Source organism: Primulina tabacum, chromosome 4 (genome assembly GCF_025594145.1).
Source record: "Primulina tabacum isolate GXHZ01 chromosome 4, ASM2559414v2, whole genome shotgun sequence".
In the NCBI taxonomy this organism is placed as follows: domain Eukaryota; kingdom Viridiplantae; phylum Streptophyta; class Magnoliopsida; order Lamiales; family Gesneriaceae; genus Primulina; species Primulina tabacum.
This window is the reverse complement of record NC_134553.1, coordinates 35,186,855-35,203,583: the sequence shown is the minus strand read 5'-3', so window position 1 is coordinate 35,203,583 and position 16,729 is coordinate 35,186,855. Positions and strand designations below refer to the sequence as shown.

General features: G+C 36.7%; 2 protein-coding genes across 7 annotated transcripts; one reads left to right on the top strand and one right to left on the bottom strand.

The window, feature by feature from the left end:
- The first annotated feature begins 4,693 nt into the window (after nucleotides 1-4,693).
- LOC142543219 (ultraviolet-B receptor UVR8) lies at nucleotides 4,694-7,674 on the top strand. Its single transcript, XM_075650335.1, has 4 exons — nucleotides 4,694-5,045; nucleotides 5,556-5,772; nucleotides 6,361-6,679; nucleotides 7,056-7,674. The coding sequence occupies exons 1-4, from the start codon at nucleotides 4,732-4,734 to the stop codon at nucleotides 7,538-7,540; spliced, it is 1,335 nt and encodes a 444-aa protein (XP_075506450.1). The 5' UTR covers nucleotides 4,694-4,731; the 3' UTR covers nucleotides 7,541-7,674.
- A 4,964-nt stretch (nucleotides 7,675-12,638) lies between these two features.
- Nucleotides 12,639-16,328, bottom strand: LOC142543217 (pentatricopeptide repeat-containing protein At1g53600, mitochondrial). 6 transcript variants are annotated; one of them, XM_075650333.1, is made up of 4 exons: nucleotides 13,865-16,328; nucleotides 13,697-13,792; nucleotides 13,488-13,598; nucleotides 12,639-13,214 (listed from the first exon to the last, which is right to left on the bottom strand). In XM_075650333.1, exon 1 carries the CDS (start codon nucleotides 16,302-16,304, stop codon nucleotides 14,103-14,105), a length of 2,202 nt encoding a protein of 733 aa, XP_075506448.1. In that variant the 5' UTR covers nucleotides 16,305-16,328; the 3' UTR covers nucleotides 12,639-13,214; nucleotides 13,488-13,598; nucleotides 13,697-13,792; nucleotides 13,865-14,102. The 6 variants fall into 6 exon arrangements, with proteins under 6 accessions (XP_075506448.1, XP_075506445.1, XP_075506449.1 ...); XM_075650334.1 differs by having other exon boundaries at nucleotides 12,640-13,214; nucleotides 13,697-13,772; XM_075650331.1 differs by having other exon boundaries at nucleotides 12,641-13,214; nucleotides 13,708-13,792.
- Nucleotides 16,329-16,729: the final 401 nt, after the last annotated feature.

Below are 16,729 nucleotides of genomic sequence, written 5' to 3'. Positions count from 1 at the left end.
TCAGTTTGGCTGGTGAAATCAGTTGACTCGTCATTTGAACTGATTTCACTCTCGTTCAGTTGAACTGATCAGCTGGGTTTCTTCATCAGTTGAACACTCCTTCGACTGGCCGGGCATCTGAGGTTCTCCTGCTGAATCACCTATCAACTGGAAAATCAGTTGAACTACTCATTTGACATATCAGTTTGCTTGATTTAGTTTGTGCGATCAGTTGGGTCTTCAGTTTGCGATGTAAACAACTCATAACTGATCCTAGATTCTGTATACTTAAGGTAAAACATTAGTAACACAAAATAACAAGTTTTGTTAACATCAAAATTAAGATTGCGAACTTGAAATGTTCCAATAATATTTATTTCCACCACGTATTTGCACATCTTTTAAATCACATATATAACTGTGAATTAGATCAAGTGGTTCACTATTTCTTTCAATTGTTCAAAAAATGATCTTGTTAGTTTTGCCTCCATACAAGTTTCACTTTTGTTTCGTTTATCAATTTGGAATGCATGAATGCTTTTCATGTTAATTAGTCTACAAATTGTATTATAATTAATGTGTCCAAGTCTACCATTCCACAGACAAGAAGACTCGATCAAGTAAAAATATTAACTTTATTAATCACATGCTTGATAACCATTACATTGAGTTTGGATAGACCATTACAAACATAACTTCTGCCAACAAATATTCCACTTTTAGACAAAATAATCTTATCTGAATCAAAGACAATGCAGAAACCATGCCTATTAAGAAGCGACCCGGACACCAAGTTCTTACGGATGTCTGGTACATACAACACATTTTTCAGAGTCAGGTTTTTTTCTAACGTCATCTTTAGAACAACTTTTCATTGACCCTTGATTTCAGAAGTAGTGGAATTTTCCGTTAATAGTTTTTCCCCATTCTCAGATTCCTCCGGATTTGCAAACATATCCTTGTCCGAGCAAACAAGCGAGTGACACTAGTGTCTATCCACCACTCCCTTGGGTTTGAACCCACCCACCAGATTAACTTCTAATATTACAGCACAGAGATTCATATTCAAAACCTCATGAGAAATGTTCTCTACCACATTCGGCTCGTGGTTTCTCTTCGGCTTCTTACACTCAGAGGCCTTGTGACCCATACCATCACAGTTGTAGCATTTTCCAAAGAACTTCTTCTTTAAAATGCCTCTTTTGGGTATGACGTTGACCTTTTTGCTGGAAGAAGAAAAGGTTCTTTTTTTCGAGTTTCAACCATGCTCGACAGCATTTACCTTGCCAACAACTGGAGAAAACAACGCCTTTTAGAACTCTTGTTGTCTTCATCAATGCGAAGTCGAAAAATGAGTTCTTCAACATTCATCTTCTTATGCTTGTGTTTGAAATAGTTTTTCAAATCATTCTAAGCTGGTGGTAGCTTCTCAACAATAGCAGCCACTTGAAAAGATTCGCTCAAAGTCATCCCCTTAGCGTGAATCTCGTGAAGAATCACTTTGATTTCTTGAACCTAACTGATAACGAGCTTAGAATTCACCATTTTTAATTCCAAAAAACAGGTTACAAGAAATATCTTGGCGCCGGCATCCTCGGTTTTGTACTTTCTGTCAATGGATTCCCGTAGCTCTTAAGCTGTTTTCTTTTCGCAAAATACATTGTAGAGCGAATCAGCCAGTCCATTCAGTACATAATTTTGGCATAGAAAATCGAAATTATTACATGCCTCCAAAGAACTTACGGATTCAACATCTCCCTCAACCCTTTTTAGTTTAGGAGCATCCTCGGATTTGAATATGGCCAAGTTCAATGTCGTCAAATAAAATAGCATTTTCTGCTGCCATCTCTTGAAGTTCACACCAATGAACTTCTCAGGTTTTTCATCGTGACTAGCTGGCACAAAAATCATAGCAGCACGTTAAGTAACATGAGGGACGACTTGAGGCGTCATAGTAGGGACAACATGACCAGTTTCTTTTTACACGTTAGTTTCAGTAGTCATATCTGAAAGAAACCACATAATAATTAAATATGTTTTAAGATTGTTAGCGAAGTTGCTAATTACAGAGTTATAGAAGCAAGAATGTAAAGGCAAGGCAATAAACGGAATAAGTATACTGTTGAAAATATAAGTACCGTGTATGTAAGAACAAAACCAAACCGAAGCCGGTAGCAAGTACAGTTTCCTTAAAACATATTCGTCCCCTCCGGTATGTGCTTCGAGAATTTAACCGGACGACTATTTCCTAGGATACAACGGGCAAACTCGCAGTGATGTTACAAAAATCACCACACTAGCGAATGAAAGAGTATCTGAACTTAATGAGCGGAACATGCAGAAACACAAGCAGTTTGCGCATGGAGCAAGCAGGAGGTAGAATGCAGGAACGTGGGAGAAAGTAATTGTTTTATGGTATGTTTTCAAGCTTGGCACATCCTCTATTTATTCAAGCTGATAGAATCCTTACGAAAGGCCAAAACCTGCCATTAATAGGCAGTCGAAGCACAAATAACCAGCCAGATGGAGCACCAATGGTCAGGCATGTGAAAGGTCTCACAGGGCATGTGCAACGTCTCTCCCAAGGGAAAAAATTGTAAAAAGTGGCACAACTTAGCTATGCGATTTTTGCCTTGATAGATCCGATATTCGACGTACACAGATCACGCTCGCACGCTTGCACACAAGTCAAGCCTTTCCAGTTCAAATCAGGCCCTTGATTTGCACCCCCTACGACGACGTGCGAAAGAGAGAGCCTCTTGACCAATCATTCTTACACTTCCATAAAGTGTAACACAAAATAAGCTCTTCTATACCACCTTAATTTTCATATGTGGTATAAACCTATCATTTTCCAATTTCCATTCACACACATGAAAAGCTTATTAATACACGCAACCCAATATTTAATATATATATATATATATATATATATCCCACATTAATGGAAATTGAAAATATACGAAAGACTTTTTTTGTAAAGTTCAACAGTTGAGTTTTGCATAGGATAAGTAGGTATTACCTTTTGAGAATTCCTTTGTGAAATCAAATTAATTCATTGGTTGACAATAGATATGATGTCTTTGAACTGTTATGCCGTTTGTGTGAATTAGGATATACTTGACCCCAAAACACTCTCCTTGATACTATTAAGTTCTCATGATTGTGTTCGATTTGGCCGTGAACACATTCTTGGTTCTTGAAGAGGATCTAGAATTGAGTCTAGCAATTCCTTCGAAGCGACCTCACTTATCTTTCACATAGGTGATCTGTATTGCATCTCATCGGAATCATTAAAAGTCATAAGCTTATACTCAACATTCACTGTAATATGAATGGACTAGAGATTACCCCCACAATGATTCTCAAAATTAGTGCGATTAGGTTGTCCCATTGAACCTAGTTTTTGGGATCTCGAGTCAGTGTATGTTGAGTTTTCCTTCGCATCAGTTTATTCTATAGGCTTAAGCCCCATTCTTTTTGACGACTTCGCAACTAACTCTCTGTTAAATCATTTGGTTAGCGGATCCGCTACATTATCCTTTGACTTTATGTAGTTAAAAGAGATAACTCCAGTTGAGAGTAGTTGTTTAATGATATTGTGTCTACGACGTATATGCCTAGACTTACCATTATACGTATTGTTTTGTAGTACTTCCAAACGCATATTGACTATCACAATGTATACATATAGTCGACACAGGTTTTGCCCATCCTGCAACATCTTCTAAGAATTGACGCAGCCATTCAGCCTCTTCAACATATTTATCGAGAACTATAAACTCATATTCCATCGTGGATCTGGATATTACATCTTATACTTTCATAGTTATTTTATTTTATTATTAAATGTTGAAGTTTTAAAATCTGAAAAAAAATATGAAGACTTGAGTGTTGGTTCTCGATACAAAGACAAAAAATATCTTAATGGTAACTACAAGGACTAAATATGTTCTCAACGATATTAATACTTGTAAGTTATCATATCATGTAAAAATGATCTTTTATTAAACTAAATTTCATGTTATTTTGATGCGCTGTGATTCAATGTTAAGCTATTACAACCAATAAAGAGTAAGTCTCTTGTGAGACTGTCTCATGAATCTTTATCTGTGAGACGGGTCAATCCTATCGATATTCATAATAAAAAGTAATACTCTTAGCATAAAAAGTAATATTTTTTCATGGATGACCCAAATAAAAGATGCGTCTCACAAAATACGACCCGTGAGACCGCCTCACACAAGTTTTTGTCACCAATAAATATCAATAAATAAAAGAAATTATAGTGAATTCAAATCAGTAATTATGTGTTATTTGAGATGATTACTAAAGCAACATATGTAGTCAATAGTATGAGTTGCATAAAGATAACAACGAAGTAAAAATACTAAAATTATTGAAATATATAGCTTTAATTTTTATTAACTATTGAGATAATATAATAATCATGGTAAAATTCGCATTTATAATAAATATGTTTTTTTTTTACAAAATATAGATTCAAAACAATATTATAATGCTCTAGAGCACCTAACATGATAATCATAATTTTTTTTAAAAAAACTATTAAAATGATTGAAATACCTAATAATGAGATTTAATTACTAATTATTATTGCTGTTTTCTTTTAAAATTTACACTTTTTAATTTATTATTGAATTAAGAATTAATTAATTTTATTTTAAATCAAGTTATTTGAGTATATATAATAATATATATACTAACTCGGGAATTGTGAAACTCAACTATATGCAACGATTCCTCCAGATCCAGAGTCGGCCTCAATCGGACCTCCTGACCGGGTTGACCCGGCGATGGATGTCCGCGAAGACGACGGTGATGAGCTTCGGGGATGGATCCCAGGGTGCTCTGGGCTTGCTCGCTTCCCAAATGGGCCTGGGCTTCGACGCGTACGAGCCCACTCCAGTCTCTGGCCTCCCGCCCGATATCTCCAGCATCGCCGCCGGTCACTACCACTCCCTTGCCGTCACTTCTCTCGGTCATCTCTGGGCATGGGGCCGCAATTCCGAAGCTCAGCTTGGCCGCGGCTCGCTTTCTTCTAGGTGTGCTCCCATTTTAGATTCTCATTTTAATTTTTGCATTTGTTGGATTTTGCTGTATCTTGTACGAGTTAACGTGGATTATTAGTATGCGTTTTGGAAATAATTGTGAAAGATTAAGAACTGGATTTCTGCAATGCCAGATGATGTTTGCTTTATGATAATATGTTCCGCGATTTGCCTCGTCTAAAATCTGTGTTTGAATTAATAGATTAGAGTTTCATACATTTAAAATCAGTCTTCTAGATTCACTATGTAAGTTAAAATTAGACTATCAAAATACGTCTAGAGTTTAGAGTTAATCTTTGAAATAAAAGAATCTTTAGACCTTGTTTGGGCATATGAATCCTTTTGAGATGATGTCGGTTGAAATCAATTGATTTTCAAACTCTTTCATTCGAAATTCATTATCAAATCCAATCCATCTGTATGAACAGGGCCTAAGAAAAAAAATCATTCAAAATTATTTTTTCGTCGTTTCTTATGATGTACATCTCGAATTTGTTTTTTCAGAGAGGGTTGGAATGAACCACGGAGAGTGGAAGGACTAAATGAAGTGAGGGTTCGAGCTGCATTTGCATCTGGTGTCGTATCTTCTGCAATTGGAAATGATGGCTCTTTGTGGGTATGGGGAAAGTCCAAGCGTGGGCAGCTAGGTCTCGGAAAAGATATCACTGAGGCTGTTTTGCCGACAAGAGTTGAAGCACTTTTGGATCAGGAGATAGTTAAGGTGGTCTCAATATCATGTTAAGAGAGAAAAGGTTTAGGATTGAAAGATATTTGATGTTTTGGAGCTACCCAAGTTAAACATGCATACAAGACAGCATCTTGGAAGCCACTTTTCAGTTTGAATGAATAAAAAATTTGGGGAGAGGAACATTTTTTTTGCTTTATGTTCAAGAAAATATAGTTGTTTGGGGTGGAAGCAAAAACAGATGATTACACATATTGGACCACTTTGGATGCAAAACCACTTGGCTTATAAATGTGCTTTGTTAAACGGACTTTCTAAGTGGTTTTTGGAAAAACCAAATGCTGCTGTGCATTTAGATGGTGTACTGAAATAGTTTTTTTGCATTTTTAAACTAGAACCAGAAGGCCAGAAACAAGATATCTGGGTTTTGGCATCTAGTTTTATAAAGATTTTTTTGGAGAGAAAAAACAGAAACAAACAAACAAATCCCATCCAGACACTTTTTTTCATATCCAAATGCACTCATTTTATGTTATTTTGGATAGGATTATTGTTTTTATTTGATGTGGTTGACTGCTATATGGATACTGGTAAGTGATGCCTATCATATATATGAATTGTCAGGTTTCACTAGGTTGGGGCCATGCCCTTGCACTAACAAAAGATGGAAAACTATATGGCTGGGGTTATTATGCGGATGGTAGATTGGGGAACATTGGAAAAACTTTAGAGGCCTCTCCTCTAGATTTGATCGCTGATAATATAAAATCAACAAACAAAGATTCAAAATCGATGTTTGAAGCTGCTGAGAAATTGGTCTTAGAAGCAATAGAGAAGGAAGATGATATGCCAATCATATGGGAACCTACTTTGGTTGAAGATTTGCAGAATGTAGATGTTGCTGATGTAGCATGTGGCCTTGATCATTCTTTAGTACTTTGCAGTAAGTCCTAGTTATGAACTACTACATATGCCTGAAATCACTATGAAAAAACATGGATCGACTGCATGAAAAGGAGCTATTTATTATTTTATTATTCACTGATTGTGTACATCAGCAAGTAATCACTGACTCACGCTTCTGATGCCCTTTCTGTTGGGAGCAACAATTATCATTATTGTTATGTGCGGCCGTCTATATGTCTCAATGATCGGTATATTGTACTTTTCACTGTGACATCTTTTAGAAAGAATTTGAGTTGCACTGTCGTACTCATATATGGTTTTTAATATGGTGGCAGAAACTCTATTCTCAGTGAATATGACGACTATAAAGCTAATTTCACTTCAGTTCTCTAAAATATATGTGAATGTTTTAGGTGATGGTACTCTTTTAAGCGGGGGAAGCAACGTGTATGGTCAGTTGGGTAGAGAAAAAAGTGATTTAGGATTACATCCTGTCGACATTCAGCTCAGGCCTATCAGTATAGCATCAGGAGTTGGGCATTCATTGGCAATTTGTGAACATATATCATCAGAAGCCACTAAACAGGCACCAAGTGTCGTTACATGGGGATGGAACCAAAATTCTCAACTTGGGAGGAAAGGGTCAGAGAATGTACCGATGGTGGTTGAGACTTTGGTTGGTGAGAAGCCAATTTTGGTTTCTGGAGGACGGGTGCATTCTATAGCAAGCACAACCAAGCAAGAGGTCTGGAGTTGGGGATGTGGCAGAAATGGTAGACTCGGACTGGGGAGCTCTGCCGATGAATTTGAACCTATGTTGGTTGAAAGTTTGAAAGGTTTTCAGGTGTTGGGAGCTGTGGCAGGTTTTGATCATAATCTTGTTCTGGTTGCTGAATAATGGGTGCAATCTATTTGCTCACTATTTTCACGTCTCTCTTAATACATTGGTCCACGTAGTCTTTTAGTCTTGGAATGTAGTCATCATTTGTTGTCAAAATAATTACTAAAATCAACCAAATTAAATTTAATTTCTATTTTGAATTTTACTTGGTAAGACTTAAAAATAAAAAGCAGTTTTTATTTAATAATTAATGATCTTGAAAATAAAAAATTATTCGTCAACGAATGTCTCACGCTCTATTAGATATGGCAACGTGGTGGAGATCTCGATTTTTTTAATGGAGGATTCTTCATTTAATCACTGCGTGGATTAACATTTAATCACTGCGTGGATCAAGTACTCATCGGACCATTATATCCGGTTTTATCTAATTGGCATGAAAATTCTAATCTCGCTTTTGCAGACATTAAATCTTCATCCTAGTCATCATCTTCACTTCAAATAATCTAAAAATAGTAACGAGGTGGGTCGAATTTGTCATCATCAAGCTCGACTTGACGTGAATTAAATCATTATCTCCATCACCATTTTAAATATAGGTTGAATTAACCAAAAAAGTCTTCACACTTTTAGAATATTGATACAATAATTTAATTATATATATAAATACTAATGTTACTTAATTAATGTAAACTTTTGTAATTCATAATTTTAATAAACGAAAAAGATAAAGCCACATAATTATCATGAGGTAAAAAGTTGGATCATGAACATATTTGAATGTTATGAATTTGAGATTTTTTGTTAATTATTATGAAAAATTATTATTATTAGAAGTAGTAATGATATTATTACTGGGGAACTCGGGGTGGGTTAAAAAATGAGGATAACATTCTCATACTCGTTCTCGATTTACTTCGAAGATTTCAAATCCCCAAACCCATCATTCGGGTTTTTCTTGTGAAAAAATTGTCATCTCTACGCTCTATCCAAACAAAAAAATAGTATTGATAAAAGCCATATTTTCTTCATAAAAGAATGATAACAGTAGAAAAAGAATCACTCATGGTCTATTTCGAAAAGTTTATGGATAAATAAGCGTTATGAAAAACTATATTTTTTATTTTATATATTTGTTTTTTTATTTTGATTATTTATGTTGTCAAATTTCAGTTTTAATTCGTTATTTTTATTTTTCGACTATTTTAATTTTTTTTCTCGACGTAAAACTGATTTGATACAATACGACATGGACTTGTATAATGACACATCATATAAAAAATGATCGAATATGCCAAATTGGAAGATATTGGACCAAGTCCTAGATTCGATAATTAGATGATCAAAATTTCAAAAAATCAGATTTACAAGACAAAAAATACAGATTTCACTGAAATTATGTTTGAATGAAAAGATTTGAAATCCGTTGATTTAAATATATTTTCATTTATTAGATAAAATGTATAAGAAATTCAAGTTCATCTACCTATCTATTTACAATACAATTATACCAATCTCAATAGATTTCAAATCTTTATAATATTGGAGTCATTTGAAATATACTATGATTATTATAATTACATTGTATTAAGTAAAAAGAGGATATGAGTTTCTTGATACGAATCTGACCGAGCGTGGCGTGATACCAAATGATACGAATCCTCGTACGAATGAGAAGCAAACACGATTAATTAGAATCACGTCCTCAATTCAATAACGAACAAGGATCGCTTGTGTTGTCCCGATCTTTTGAAACAAGCAACGATTTGTGATATTCACCTCTAAGCGATTATAACTTAGCAACAAATATCAACGATAATAACAATCGAATTTCAAACGAACCTTCAAAGAACTTGTTTTGACAATCCGTGCGAAAAACAATCGACAAACGCCACAAAGATGCAATATTTGATAAGTTTGATTTTTTTGAAGAACAAAGCTAAAATAGCCTTGAATATTGAGAGAAATCTCCAATAATGTGTTTAAAAGTCTGAATTCTATTTCGTTCATGGTCTATTACAAGGCTTAAATAATCAACAAAAACCATAAAAAGTAGTGTAAAAAGTCATAAAGGAAGTTGTAAACAAATTCTACACGGAAGGTCGCGCGGTGGCACGGGATCTCGCGCGGTGGCGCGCGAGATTCTGCATTGTTCCAGCCCGGGGCGCGCGCCCGCGCCGGTCGTTATTGAATTGAGGGCTCGATTTCAATAATCGTGTTTGCTTTTCATTCGTACGAGGATTCGTATCATTTGGTATCAGAGCTTCTGGTTCTGTTTGATTCAAGTAAGTTATCGTTGTTGTTGTTATTTTCATATCTGTTTAAAATTTCGTTCCGATCTCAGATCTGTGGTATCCTTTCGTTTCTATTGTCAAATCTTTCTATATAAAAAAATATAAGAAAAGAAAAATAAATTAAAGGCCCAAAAGAGTGAGGTTGAGAGTTATTTATTATTGCATAAACCATTTCATGTACCTTTGTACAAAGTGGTTTATTCTCATTGTGATGATATAGCCGGTTCAATCCCGAGCATTGCTATTTCTTATTTGCAGGTTCTTGGGGTTGTCATGCCAAGGAGACAAGTGAGTCTTACTAAAGGGAGAACCCAAGGGTCCGAGCCTCGAGAATACAAGTGCCATCGCGATGAGGTAAGTTTAGTTGCCAATTCAACAACTATGAGGTATGACTTTCTTCCTTACTTTAAAGTTGTGTTGCTTTGTTTTGTAGAACGGGTTGCAAGTTTGGTGGTTAGGGGACCGGGTGTCAGTTTGTCTTTATTCCTTGGTTGTTATGGATGTGAGACTATTGATGAAATGCATGTACTTTTTATGAACTTTGATTTTCCACGAGTTACTAAGTTAGTAGGATTTGTTTGCTACAAGAGTTCACTTGCATTAGACCTAAATTCTTGTGATGAATTAAATGATTACATGGATAATACATTTAGTGTGTTCTATTTGCATGATTTATGTTGGTTTGATGAAGGTTTTGAGAGGTGCAAGGATGAACATGATTATTTCTTTGTTCATGATGAATACATGTTTAAAAAGAATGAATTTTTCATCCTATGCCCATTGCATGAGTTGTTGCTTGATATTGAGGCACATGACATGTGTTTAATTGGTAGCCATGAAGTAACTAGAGCCATAGATATGATGCATGAATTTTTACTATGGTTGCATATGAGGAGGTATATTGAGTGGAATTGTGAAACATGCATTGCACGTAAGAATTTTTATGATCATAATGAATACAATTTTAAGGAGGATAAATTGTTTATTCTAAATTCATTGCATGAGTTACGCGCTGGTGATGCATATAGTGGTGTCTTTATCTTTGATAAAATGCATGATTATATGTGTTTGTTGCATATGAAGAGGTATGTTAAGAGGTGTAGTGAAGGGTGCATTAGATATGGGGAAAGGGCATCTAAGTTTGATTCTTATGTGTTGCATCAATTATATCTTATTCCTAGTGGACTATGGTCGTACACGTGTATGGATTTCACTTGTGTGTTAACTAGGTCTAAGAAGGGGAGAAATCTGATCTTTGTGATAGTTAATGATATCTTATCATTTGGTGTCACTCGTCAATTGGTGCATGTTGAGGTTGTTACATTGACAGTGAAGGCAACCATGGAGTTAGGGCACAAAGCATTGAAGGAGCACGTGGGCAATAGCACCTACAAACTTGAACCTGAAGGTAAGCATGTTGGTCATATAAATTTTGTTATTACTAACTTGCTTTGTTTTTGCGTAGGTAGACAAGATTTGAGGACAAATTTTTTGAAGAAAGGGAGTATGATACGAATCTGACCGAGCGTGGCGTGCAAATGATTGGAAGGAGATTTAGGGAGCGTCGTTGTTTCGGACCTTCAAGCTCAATAATGATGAATCAAGCATATCCAAGCAAGTGGTGGAGTTCAACAAATAATATAATGAAGGAATCCCGAACAACTAAGCATATGAGTGAAAAATGGCCCAAGAGAAGTAGCGCAGCAGCACGCGCTAGCGCAGATGTGCAGAAGCAGCAGCACGCTCTAGCGCAGAGTAGAACTGCGCGCGCGGCAGCGCCACATTCGGTGCTGGGCGCGCGCCCCGGACTGGAACAATGCAGAATCTCGCGCGAGATCCCGCGCCACCGCGCGACCTTCCGTGTAGAATTTGTTCACAACTTTCTTTATGACTTTTTACACTACTTTTCTTGTATTTTATTGTTTATATAATGCATTGTAAGAACCATGAACGAAATTATTGAATGATATATCAAAGTTCTTGAGATTTCTCTCAAATTTACAAGGCAAAAGCTTTGTCTTCAAAATCAAATCAAACTTATCAAAAATTGCATCTTTGTGGCGTTTGTCGATTGTTTTTCGCACGGATTGTCAAAACAAGTTCTTTGAAGGTTCGTTTGAAATTCGATTGTTATTATCGTTGATATTTGTTGCTAAGTTATAATCGCTTACAGGTGAATATCACAAATCGTTACTTGTTTCAAAAGATCGGGACAACATAATCGATTCTTGTTCGTTATTGAATCAAACAGAACCAGAAGCTCTGATACCAAATGATACGAATCCTCGTACGAATGAAAAGCAAACACGATTATTGAAATCGAGCTCTCAATTCAATAACGAACAAGAATCGATTATGTTGTCCCGATCTTTTGAAACAAGTAACGATTTGTGATATTCACCTCTAAACGATTATAACTTAGCAACAAATATTAACGATAATAACAATCGAATTTCAAACGAACCTTCAAAGAACTTGTTTTGACAATCGTGCGAAAAACAATCGACAAACGCCGCAAAGATGCAATCTTTGATAAGTTTGATTTGATTTTGAAGACAAAGCTTTTGCCTTGTAAATTTGAGAGAAATCTCAAGAACTTTGATATATCATTCAATAATTTCGTTCATGGTCCTTACAATGCATTATATAAACAATAAAATACAAGAAAAATAGTGTAAAAAGTCATAAAGAAAGTTGTGAACAAATTCTACACGGAAGGTCGCGCGGTGGCGCGGGATCTCGCGCGGTGGCGGGCGAGATTCTGCATTGTTCCAGCCCGGGGCGCGCGCCCGCGCCGGATGTGGCGTTGCCGCGCGCGCAGTTCTGCTCTGCGCTAGCGCGCGCTGCTGCACTGCTTCTGGACATCTGCACTAGCGCGTGCTGCTGCTTCTGCACATCTGTGCTAGCACATGCTGCTGCTTCTGCACATCTGCGCTAGCGCGTGCTGCTGCGCTACTTCTCTTGAGCCATTTTTCACTCGTATGCTTAGTTGTTCGGGATTCCTTCATTATATTATTTGTTGAACTCCACCACTTGCTTGGATATGCTTGATTCAACATTATTGAGCTTGAAGGTCCGAAACAACGACGCTCCCTAAATCTCCTTCCAATCATTTGCACGCCACGCTCGGTCAGATTCGTATCATTTCTTCTACTTGAGTTAATTAACAATGAAATAAATTCGAAATCATGATTTTCAAATTACTCAATCCAAATGCAACCAAGTGTTATTCTTTATGCACTTTTTCTGGCTTGTATAGACTACACATTACATGAGCCAAGATAAACATGTTTCAGAATGCAATAGCTGTAAAATCTGGTGAGTTTATCAGTCTTAACACCGGTTAGCAAGGAAGAGATGCTCCCCGGAAAATACTGATCCTCGAGAGGAAGTTTTCAGATCCAACAAGAGCTCAGTTGTTCTGCATGAATGGGTACCTATGGAGCAAAAGGTGATGATAAAACATTATGCTCCATTTTTTATGTGCTGAAATATTTCAAAACTACAAATGATTAAAATGCGTTTATATTTTCCATGCTTTTCTATCAGAAGCAGTTCAACTTAAGAGGCAAGGTTCGATCTTTAGGAGCTTGGTGCGTTGTTATCATTTAGGCAAATATTGTTGTCCCAATATAATTGTTTTTTCAACTTAAAAGGGCTGAAATAAGACAGATGCGATTAGAAATAGCAGAAGAGTAAGCATGCCAAACCTCTAACCCAGCAACAGCCTTTCTCCATCAGGTTTATTGATAAGATACCACTTCGTTCACTCAACAAGTGTTATCTATCTGACGACGGATTCAGGAGGAACAAAAATGTCTCTGAAACAGAAAATTGGTGACAATTCAGAAGCAGTTCAACTTAATATCAAAAGATATTCAGATCAATTAAATATTGAATAACAGATGGACACAGCAACCTTAAACTGACCTCAAATAGCCGATCTACAAACAAATGGAAGATGATCATCTGAATAAGTTCCTGTCCTCCTACAGCTGAATACCATGTAACACAACTGCATTAAAAAGGGTAAAGGACAATGCCTCAAACACATTAAGGAGCTCCTGTAAACACATGTGGTACTTACTGGGATTAACCCGTCCTAACCAAGACTACTACTCCTCATAGGAGTGCTGGAGAGAAGAAAAGCAGGTTTTAGTTTTCATCTGCTAGCATTGTGGTTTGGAATCGATTCTTTATCGGTAGCCCACCATTTATGAATCGAACTTAAAGATAGTAACTGAGTGACGTTTGATGAGTAACTGAGAACCACTGGGCACCGATAATAATCAAGACAATGCAAGTAATTTCAGGAATCTGAATTTTTATGGTGGAAACCAATCAGTGTCAAGATTATGTAGCTGTGTGGTCTCGGACAGAAATGTACTCAATGTGGCTTTCATGTGTTCAAAATATACATCAGACATATCTCCTGAAAGGAATAACTTAACCTTATCCTTCACAGTAATCCAACTGTAACCCGGACTTTTTTTTATGCCACTTAATCTTTTGGACAATCTCATCTGTTCTTCCTCCCTCCTCTTCCCTAAAATGCTATAAATATCTGACAATACCACATATGGAACCACATTATTTGGTTCAAGTTCTAAAATGCGCTGGGCTGCCAGGTTTGCAAGATCAATACGTAGGTGAGTTCTGCTAGCACCAAGAAGGGCCCCCCATATTCCTGAATGTGCCTTGAATGGCATTGACTTTATCAGTTTTGTGGCTTCATCAAGTAACCCAGCTCTGCCAAGGAGATCAACCATGCAAGCATGATGATCAGGACCTGGAGTCATCCCATAGAACGTGCTCATAGATCTGAAGTACTCCCATCCCTCATCTACAAGTCCCATATGGGTACAAGCAGACAAAACACCAAGTAATGTAACTTCATTAGGCTTCAGCTCATCATCAATCAATTGCCTAAATAACTCGAATGCTTCTTCTCCATATCCATTATGGGCAAACCCATTTATCATAGAATTGAATGAAACAATGTTGGGTGCAGTAATGGATTTGAATATCAAGTAGGCATCATATATGCTTCCACATCTCGAATACATTGAGACAAGAGAGTTTTGGATAGACAAATCATGTTCCATATTCATTTTAAAGGTAAGAGCATGCATTTGCAAACCGTGGTTCAAAGATGCTAAACCAGCTGAAGCACAAAGTAAGCTACTCAAAGTAAGAGAATTTGGCCTTACAGCAGTCCTATGCATCTGAATGAACCAACGGATAGCCTCTTCATGTTTTCCATTATGAACAAATCCTGAAATAATAGCAGTCCAAGCAACATCATCCCACTCAGGCATCTTATTGAATAAATCAATGCATTTTTCCATTAAACCTTTACTAGAGAATCCTGTAATCATGGTCGTCCAAGTGACTGAATCTTTGACATCTGCCTTCTCAAAAATTTCACAAGCCTCTTCAAGTCTTCCAGCTTGAACATAACCGTAAAGAAGAGAATTCCAGGAAACCACATCTCTTTTATTCATTGTAACAAACATTTTTCTTGCTGCACCCATACAACCCAATCTCGTATACATTGTCAGAATAGAATTGCCCGAGAACACATCAAACTCAAAGCCCAAACGGCTGAACAACCCATGCAATTGACATCCTTCTCTGTATCTATTCATTTTGCCGCACGACTCAAAAACTACTGTCACAACAGTAGGCTCAACTCCCACGTTATCTTCCCTTCTCATTCGCAAGAACAATTCAAAACCATCCTCAAAACATCCCACTTTCATATATCCATCGATCATCGCGCACCAAGTAAACTCATTTCTACATTCTTCCGCCAAATCAAACAATTTTTTGGCCGCACCAACTCTACCCTTCTTGCAATAACCAGCCACCATTGAGCTCCAAGTCACGGCATTCTTCTCCGCCATACCCTTAAAAATTTTGACAGCCTCCTCCAACTTCCCACTTTTCAAATATCCATTTATCATAATGTTGGAGCAAAACGGATCCTGATAACTTCTTGGTGTCTCGCCATACAACCTCCCAGCCTCGTCCAACTTACCTGCCTTGACAAAACCTGTGATCATCACAGCATAAGACACCGCGTTTCTATTTGGCATCCGCAAAAACAATCTATAGGCCTCTTCAATCCCATTAACTCCTTTCGCATTCCTCACATACGCAGTTATCATCGCATTCCATGCGGCAACAGTTCTATGGGGCATTTCATCAAACACCCACCGGGCGTCGGTGATTTTACCGTTGTTCGCATAAGCTGAAAGCAAAGCGGTGTAAGAAACCACATTTTTTGCAGGCATGCGATGGAATATCGACTCCGCCTCATAGATGTCGCCGTTCTGGCCATGTTTCGTTATCTGGGTGTTGCAGTAAACGACAAACTTGCTGGTTCTGGTAGGCGTTTTAGAGAGAGCTCGAGTAGAGAAAGTTGAATAGAGGTTGAAATTAATTTCTGGCAAAGTGTTTATAGTGAGTAAACAGAGAGATCTATGGAAATAAAGCATGGGATTTTGTTTCATGCACACTAGCATGCTTCCCTCGTTTGTTTTCCATCACATAAAAGAGACGGGATTTTGATTATATGACAGCAGAAATGTAGGGTCTTAATTGGAAAACTGCCGTGAAAAATAAAAATTTATAGTAAAAAGTAAAAATTTCAAACTCTCAAAATTTACCGAACTACACACTTTATAATATTTTTCTCTCTACTCAATTGTGATTTTCTTCACAAATGAGAGATCTATTTATAGGAAATCTTTACAAATAATCCAAAAATAAAATACATCATTACCTACATCATCACACACTAATTTTCAATATTTACAACTCTTATTTTCAACATTCAAATATTCAACATTCAAATAGTCAATACACACATTTTAAATATATTTTTCAACACTCCCCCTTGTGATGATGATCATAATGATTGTCTTCATTACGTGTTTTTATACTGCCT

Excerpts from the sequence above, each read along its gene's own strand:
- LOC142543219 (XM_075650335.1), top strand. The coding sequence starts at position 4,732 with ATGCAACGATTCCTCCAGATCCAGAGTCGGCCTCAATCGGACCTCCTG. Across the intron at positions 5,046-5,555 it reads CGCGGCTCGCTTTCTTCTAG|AGAGGGTTGGAATGAACCAC; the intron begins GTGTGCTCCCAT and ends TTGTTTTTTCAG. Across the intron at positions 5,773-6,360 it reads TGGATCAGGAGATAGTTAAG|GTTTCACTAGGTTGGGGCCA; the intron begins GTGGTCTCAATA and ends ATGAATTGTCAG.
- LOC142543217 (XM_075650330.1), bottom strand. The coding sequence starts at position 16,304 with ATGCTAGTGTGCATGAAACAAAATCCCATGCTTTATTTCCATAGATCT.